The sequence below is a fragment of the Orbicella faveolata genome, unplaced genomic scaffold (assembly GCF_042242905.1).
Source record: "Orbicella faveolata isolate gen_17 unplaced genomic scaffold, um_ofav_v1 contig_14, whole genome shotgun sequence".
Lineage (NCBI taxonomy): Eukaryota > Metazoa > Cnidaria > Anthozoa > Scleractinia > Merulinidae > Orbicella > Orbicella faveolata.
Genome location: NW_028301541.1, coordinates 7984394 through 7992306, shown reverse-complemented (window position 1 = coordinate 7992306; position 7913 = coordinate 7984394). Strand labels below are relative to the sequence as shown.

The 7913-nt window shown below is 38.4% G+C and overlaps 1 protein-coding gene across 1 annotated transcript; it reads right to left on the bottom strand.

The window, feature by feature from the left end:
- Window positions 1-1317: 1317 nt before the first annotated feature.
- Window positions 1318-6801, bottom strand: LOC110040122 (uncharacterized). Its single transcript, XM_089286422.1, has 2 exons — window positions 6674-6801; window positions 1318-3707 (listed from the first exon to the last, which is right to left on the bottom strand). The coding sequence occupies exons 1-2, from the start codon at window positions 6798-6800 to the stop codon at window positions 2761-2763; spliced, it is 1074 nt and encodes a 357-aa protein (XP_089142548.1). The 5' UTR covers window position 6801; the 3' UTR covers window positions 1318-2760.
- Between the last annotated feature and the right edge of the window lie 1112 nt (window positions 6802-7913).

Below are 7913 nucleotides of genomic sequence, written 5' to 3'. Positions count from 1 at the left end.
GTCGCCGCTTGTGCTGCTATGGGAGTCTCTTTCACCGATGCTGCAAGAAGCAGCAATGCTTTCCGTCAGAGTGTACTCTTCAGGGTACATGAAGGTGTAAACATAATCTCTCACTTCCTGCTCAAGGTTGGTGGTGATTCTGCTTCTTGCAGCATTGGTGAAATAATTCCCTTCCAAGAGCTGTGCGGTGTATGGCCCATCTCTTCTAAATAACGACGTGGCAACATCCTCAACTTTAATACACTCTTCCGGGACGGCCGTTCTAGGAGGGTACACAAGGCATTGTGGAAGATCATTTCCTAGCGGGTTTCCAACACAGATTCCATAAACTCGTTGGACGTTGTTTTCAGTCCGCTTCCTCTTTCTTTCATTTGACTTTCTGCGGTTTTCTTTTTTCCTTCTCCTTTTGTTGATGTGCTGTTTGAGTATGCCCTTGAATATGCTGTTATAATTGCTCTTATTTTCTAGTGCTTCCATGTCCTGCGTGACCTTCGTCAACTTAGCTTCCATACATTTGATCTGTTTTACATTAAAACTGTGGGCATTCATCAATTCAGATGAGGGAGATGCCAATGAGAGGCCAAATGCCACACGCTCAGGGCGAGCCATAACTAGGAGATCCGAAATTGACTTCTCTTTCTTTTGATTTGTTTTTCAAACAACAGCTCTCTGTAGTATAGGGATTGTAAATATTGTCTTCACAGTGAGCACAAAACGTGAAGTAGGGGGATAATAGAGCAATATTAAAAAAGTTGAAATCTAAATATTGTTTGTTCAATTTTTTTTTTGGGGGGGGGTCATCCCAAAAAATGACCACTATAAGGGGGGGGCCACGTGAAAAAATTGGTAAGCTGAGGGGGGGTCATGCGATGTTTAAATGGTGCTTCCCAAATCCCACCAGCCCCCCCTCCCTCATAAAAAATGAACGGTCCCTTACAGTACGTCTTAATAACTTTGAAGGTAAGTTTCATGATAATTTTGTTTCTATTCTCTATAAGATCATGATAGCTACATGAACGATGCTGTCTAAGATTATTCTTTTAACTAAACTGTCTTCTAACTTACGTCAGAACACTTTTGTTTTTCGTCGATTAATATAGGTAATCAAATGATTTCGAGTGCAATTTGGAATAATTAAGCACAAGTAAATTTTATTAAGACTAAAAAAAATTGGACGAGCCGGGCTCGTGAAAGTTAGTCTTTAAAAAATTTGCGAGTGCTTATTTATTCCAAATTGCACGCGAAAAATCATTTGATTACTTGTTAATAATGTACAAGTGACAATTTCTGTCACGCTTCAGTATTTTACGTCAGAAATGAAGCGTCAAGTTAGTGTATCTTTATTGTATGAAAATTAATTCAAGCGTAAAACTTCATTACAAGTCATGTATGAAAACTGAGCAGTTTCGTTTAACTGTGAAAAGTAGTCTTTATTTTACATTTGAATTGAAGAAATTGACCACAAAGCAAAAGAAAACCTCCCTGCTGTTTTAATACGACTTTTTTTGCAACTGTTTTTTTGAGTGATTGAAAAACTCTGTGCCGCGTTCAAGCTTGTCTTCGCCGAGAAGCAACTCTTCAACCCAGCACAAGTTGCTTTAAACAAAATGCCGAGAAACACAAAGCTAAAATCTACCAAGATACTGATTTTCTTAGTGACTGAAAGACATTTATTAACTTCTTCATTGGACGTTGTACAGGTTAGATTTGCGTTTGTCGCGTTTTGTTTGTGAACTATCTTACCTAATCTCTAAGCTTTGTTTTTTCGCAAAAGTAGAACGCTTGCCCCTTTCGTCTTCAAAATTAAGATGTGGCAGGTTCTTAGGGCGTCTTGTTGTTGCGTTCCTCTTCGCGTTTTTTGAAGTAGTACTAATGGAATTTTAAAATTTACTTTTTAAACTGGGATTTTGTCATGCCGTCGTGATCGGATCCGGCATTTTTCAATTCAGCCAAGCTCAAGTTTATGTTTTTGTCCTCACGTCGTCTGTGTATATTTCTTATCTTACACACTTCACGATAACTAGTTTGTAATTTTTGCTGAACTTTGTGTTTTGCTTTGTTATCAAGTCTCTGTATTTAAACTGATTTAGGTTAAGAGTTTGAATCTTCGTCCACCTTTTGTCCCCCGTTTTGTTTGGCCGGCTCAATTTTGTCGGAGCTGTCAATCATTTTCAATTTCACCGTTTAGCACTCAATTTCACTCTGCTTGCACTGGTGAAATTGCCCTGATTTGGGATTATTTGACATGTTCTCAGCCAATCAGACTGCAGAAATTCTTACTCAGGGGGGTAATCGTGCTCGTAATTTCAAATCGGCCACCGTATTTTAAAATCACTCGCGCGATTACTCCCTAAATTGTACTCCAATCGGTCCAATTACTATTACTAACAGTTAAACATTTAGCCCATTTCCCAACTATCTCCGTCTATATCAAATATATCTAGAAATTTCCAATAAGGCAGTACCTCTGCCTCCCCGGGGCGCTCCCTAAAATGGCATCCCTTAAATGGCCTCCCTAAAATAACTAGTGTATATCACTTGGTTGCACTAGATTAACACACTGAAACTAAATCCTACGATTGGTTCCTAGTATCCAAAGTTCAGGTAGTTGATTGAGAAATCTTTTCTTGGCTAAAGCTTTTGCCAAACTAGTGTCCAGGACATCACTGGTAACGTAAATAAAATACCTAACATTAGACCTAAAGTGCAATATTGCAATGTTCAACTGTGGTCAGATGCTCTATATATTACCTATGTCTTTCAGCTTTGGCCTTCAAAATGTGAGTATGGCACAATCGGATGGCGATGTGTTGTGTTCATACAGTAGGTGGTTGCAGTCTCGCTGTACCTCTTTAATTGACTGGTTTTTAATGTCTGAAACAAGGTGCGGTTTTGGTGAGCTGTAGGTGCTTTGTTTTGAATGTCCTCGATTATGACAGGTATTCGTTTGGAAAACATCGTGTGCCCCCGTGGATAACCACGATGTTGTCTGTTGGAGACAGTTATAGCTACATACGCGAGCGCCTGGCCTCGGAATATCAGCTCTGTAGAATAAATTACATGTAACTGAGAGATCCACCAACTCTCTTGGTCGTATTGTGTAGGGCAGGGCAAAATGTGCTTGATGGATTGATGATGAAAAGCGTTAAAGAGAGCATCGAACCACATCACTGGAACGACTATCGGTGGTTCTTTGATACCACATATCGATTGTCTTCTTTTCAAAAGCGCCCTACCATTATTGTTATAGTTTGCAACACCCACTGCTGGTTCATCATCCAAAAGCCATTGTTCAAAGGCTCTAAACGGTGACAGTCTCTTTATTTCTTGAGAACTAAACGAGTTGAATCCAAGATCTACATCATCATCTAAGAAGATGTAGTAATGGTAGTGACGTATTCTCTCTATTGCAACAAAGTAAAGCAGATTTCGCCCTGTGGTCCAGGTGCTTTCTTTGGCAAATACATAGGAAATGTGTGATGGCTTCTCGTCTTGACATTCCTCTTTGTAACTTAGTACTATTACGTCACAGTTGCAGGTCTTATTATCTCCGATCCTTGTCGATGAGGCCAAGTGTTGAGGAAGACATTGTTCGGTTTGAGTGAGATAAATGAATGGCTTTGAAGTTATAGAAGTTGACTTGTCAGCTGTTGTCGTTACTGTCGAATTGGATTCGGCTTCACGGAAGTGGGCAACTCTTGAAGTAACTATTTTAGCAAAGATCAGAAGAGAACGACAAAGAAAATTGATTTTGTTGTGACTATTAGAACAATAAATTAGAGTTTCTTTCACACACATTCCGGGAAAAGTCACGTGGCCTTGAAAGCGATTATCAACGGTTTTACATAGACGCTCGCTCCAGTTTTCTCTTTCGGGGGGAGGGGAGGGGGTGGGTTGGTGGCTGTAGCTTTCTAAGTAATCGTAAAGGTTATTAGTTACGTACTTTAAGAAAAAAAACAACTTTCTAACTTTCTGATTGGTGTGCTGAATCTTGGATACCAGGCTTTATACTTATGTTTGACCGTATATAGAGAAATATTGCGGCAACTGGTAAAGGAAAGATCTGTCGGAAAAAATGTCTGAATAACAGTAGATTTGGTACGCTTTTCTTTTTAAGGAAATAAAAGGAAACGCTATCATGCAAACTACAAAAACCAATTAACTGTCAATATTAGTTCTTAATATATGGCTCTCTCCGTGAACGGGCAAAATGAACTGAATCCGAATCCAAGATGGCGCTGTCTTGTCCCTTCAGGATTACCCGCTGTGTCCCGCCAAAAAGTGTTCTGTTTCCATATAAGAGATTCTATATTGACCAAGCGTGAGGTCAAGATGGCTTGGTATTGGCCTCATTCTTTGTTTTTTTCTTTTGCGTGTCATTATGGACTTAGACTCTGTGACGGTCAACAAACACCCAAAAGAAGAACTTGGCTAATATCCAGCCTTATTGTCCAACTGCAGCGAATACCGTCCAAATAACAGTGCAAATATACAGCGATATTGTACAGTTATTTTGTACAGCAAAAAACCTGTTTGCCGTACAGGTCGGCGAGCGCACGCAAAACTGTCACACTCTCCCTCTTGTTATTGATAAATTTATTGACCACAACAGTTGGATAATAAATCTTTTATGAGATGTTTTGGTGTGTAGTATCGCTTTTTATTATCCAACTCTGCTTCGTAGAGTACAAATAACGCCCGAAACGAGTATAAATATCACACGATATTTCTACTCGTCTCATTCCTCCTGGCCGTGTAAAAGGTTAAAGAGCTTGGCAAGTCAGAATTTTGGGACAAGAAATCTTTGGATAATAAATCACTTATTAGATGTTTCGGTGTGTAGTATCGCTGTATATTTTTACTCGTTGTTTGTATTTTGAATCGTCCTACGGGCTCGTCAAAATACGGCACAACTCGTAAAAATATACAGCGATACTACACACCAAGACATCTAATAACATATATATATTTTTACTCGTTGTTTGTATTTTGACTAGCCCCCGATAGGGCTCGTCAAAATACGGCACAACTCGTGAAAATATACAGTGATACTACACATCAAAACATCTAATAAGATATATCTCTTGACCTCACGTTTGGTCAATAACCCATATTTAACAATTAGATTATGAGCTCGAGATTTCTATGAGGTGATAGTTGATAAGGCCGAAGGCCGAATCAACTATCGCCTCATAGAAATCGAGAGCAATAATCTAATTGTTTTAGTAGAATTCTAACTGAATTAACACAAATAATGGTTTCCAATTATTTTTCTACCCTTTATTGAACTTTACACTTTAACAAAATCGCACGTATTGAATTGTCCTTGGTAAATTTGCAGTTGCTTTTACGTCCGCGCACTCTTTCTTCAATGATTTCAAATTTTTAACTCAAGAAACTGTTAATGTCCTTCTTTCAGTCTTCCCAGGAATTTAATTATCCATTTACATCTTAACTTTCTTCCAAAACTTCGGAAAAACGATAAAAACGTCGCATTTGGTGGACGACCGACAGCCACTGCACCCTAATTAAACAATAGAGTGTTTATGTCGAGGAACTATCGGCTGATAGTTGCCTTGCGGAAATTTGCTGTTCCTAAAACAAATATACAAGTTTTAAGAACATCAAATTTCCAAGGGCAACTATCAGACCAATAGTTCCTAGACAGTAACACTCTATTGTCTTTATTGTTCACCATTAAATTTCTTCCGCGCGCCAGTTCAAAAATCGCATTAATTTTTTTAAAATTTTTACGATAAAAGCCGTGAAAAGCCAAAGAAAAAATTTGAGAATAAAAAACAGATAAAAACCCCATATAATTCAATTTCAGTTGCTTCTTTTCTATAAGCCCGCTTGTTTACAGAAAACTTTTCACGGACGAGTACTATCCATCCGGGCATTTTTCTTGGACGGGCACTATGGGCTTATAGTAGGGAGCTTAAGCAAACCACGACGACGACGGCAACGAGAACGTCACCAAACAAAAGCTTTAATGACAAAAACAATAGCTGTGCATGTCCGTTATAAATCTTTGTACATTTCTTTGCCGTCGTCTGCAAAACAACAACGTAAAATGAGCAAGTTCTGCGTCGTCTACAAAACGTGGACGACGACGGCTAATTGTTCGTATTTCTGTTTGGAACTGAACTCCGTCGTTGCATATTTAGCTTAAGCACGTTTTTAGAGCCACTGGCGTACTGAACAGATCTAGACAATGGCGAATTTCGCTTGTAAAATATAGGTTCGTTTTTTACTAAGCGTCGTCCTCGGTTTCGTCGTCGTCGTTGGTTAAGCTCCCTAGTGTCTTTCCGCAGATGAACAATATCGCGTCACGTGATCAATTTAAACCAATAAGAATCGGAGAAAATGTAGTGGTGAACTGTAATGGCTGATAGTATACGAGTAGTTCAGCCAATCAGATTGCAGCATTTGCATTAGTATACTAGTAAAATTCTACTAAAACTAATTAGAGTATGATACGAAATGATGTAATCGAAAGGGCCTGTGCAAGGACAACAAAAGAGGGTTAATTGCAGATCTCGGCCGATGGAAACGAAGCACAAAATTTGTCATTCAATATCCTATGGCAATTAAGGTCACTAAACTTTACACTGATGTTAATAGGAATTCGCTGTGCATTCTTGAAGGTAAAAAAAATGTAAGGTTTTCTTACCTGTATAGTTTGCATCCAGTCTACGTAACTTAAATGTTGAACTCCAGTGTGAAAGAATAATTATAGCCAAAAAAGACAATCCAACAAAGAGAGCAGTAAACAACTTCAGGAATTCTATTTTCTTCATAACTTCAGCAGATTAGTAGTAGCCTTTTTCCAGCACAAAACCTTAAAAAGAAAGATACTGAATTATATAGTGTGATGAACCTATAAATGTACAGCATGTAACACCATAAACCCCTAACACCTACAACAGACGTAATAAGGTTAACCGTAAATGTCATGAACCGACCAATTCCAATTGACAGTCACATGATTTCGAGCGCAGTTTGGAAAAAAAATACGCACGGGTAAATTTTATAAAGGCTAACAATTTGTAGCAATTTAGTGTCTCTACGAGTTTATATTTGTTGTAAATTGTACTAGGAAAGCAGTACGTTTTTTCATCTTTGAGGTTGCAGAATTTGCGAAGGAAATCAAAAAGCAAATGAAAAGCAAAAACAATAGAACAAAAATGCAAAGTGAACAAAGGGCCTGCTGCAGTTCTCTAGGCTGAACTGTTTTTCAAGGGTTTGTGAAACTATCTGCCTTTTTTGTGGCTACTCTTGCTAGGTAACGTAGCCACAAGTTAGGATAACTCCTGCCTTTCTCGCCAATTTTTATTGACTACTTACGCGCAACGTAAACGTTCTGGTTGGGAGCTCGAGTTTTCAGGCTGAAGAGTTTATTTATGATATGTTTGTCCTATTTTGGACTAGTAATCACACACAGCATTCAAACAATGTGCACAGCGAGTTTCTTTGTAAAGAGATTTTAGGCTTCTTGAAGGCGTGGAGAGAATTTTCTGCGAAAAAGGTCGCGGAAACGATCGCGATATTGTGAGATGGGCATTAGTACAGTTCAGCATTGCGAAATGCTATATGTACTATTGATCCCAAATGTACATACATACATAAATACAAACTTTATTGAAGCTCCCTAACTGGGGTTTTAAGCTACAATAGAAATGAAAAATGCAAATGTATGATCGGAATAAACCGCGGAATTCAAGATATTCAATTTGATTATAGATGAACGGATATATGCCGAATTCCAGCCTTCAGAACAGCCACATGGCAATAACGATAAGATAATACTAAAATGTTTACTATACTAAAATGTTTACTAAACTAATGTCGGCCTCTACATAAATGACATTATGGCGGTATCCATAATCTCGTGTTTTTTTCTGGACTCGTTT

What these genes read in the sequence shown, in the direction of transcription:
- LOC110040122 (XM_089286422.1), bottom strand. Translation starts at nt 6,800, where the DNA reads ATGAAGAAAATAGAATTCCTGAAGTTGTTTACTGCTCTCTTTGTTGGA. An exon ending in ACTGGATGCAAACTATACAG is followed by an intron (nt 3,708 to 6,673) that starts GTAAGAAAACCT and finishes TTGCTAAAATAG; the next exon opens with TTACTTCAAGAGTTGCCCAC.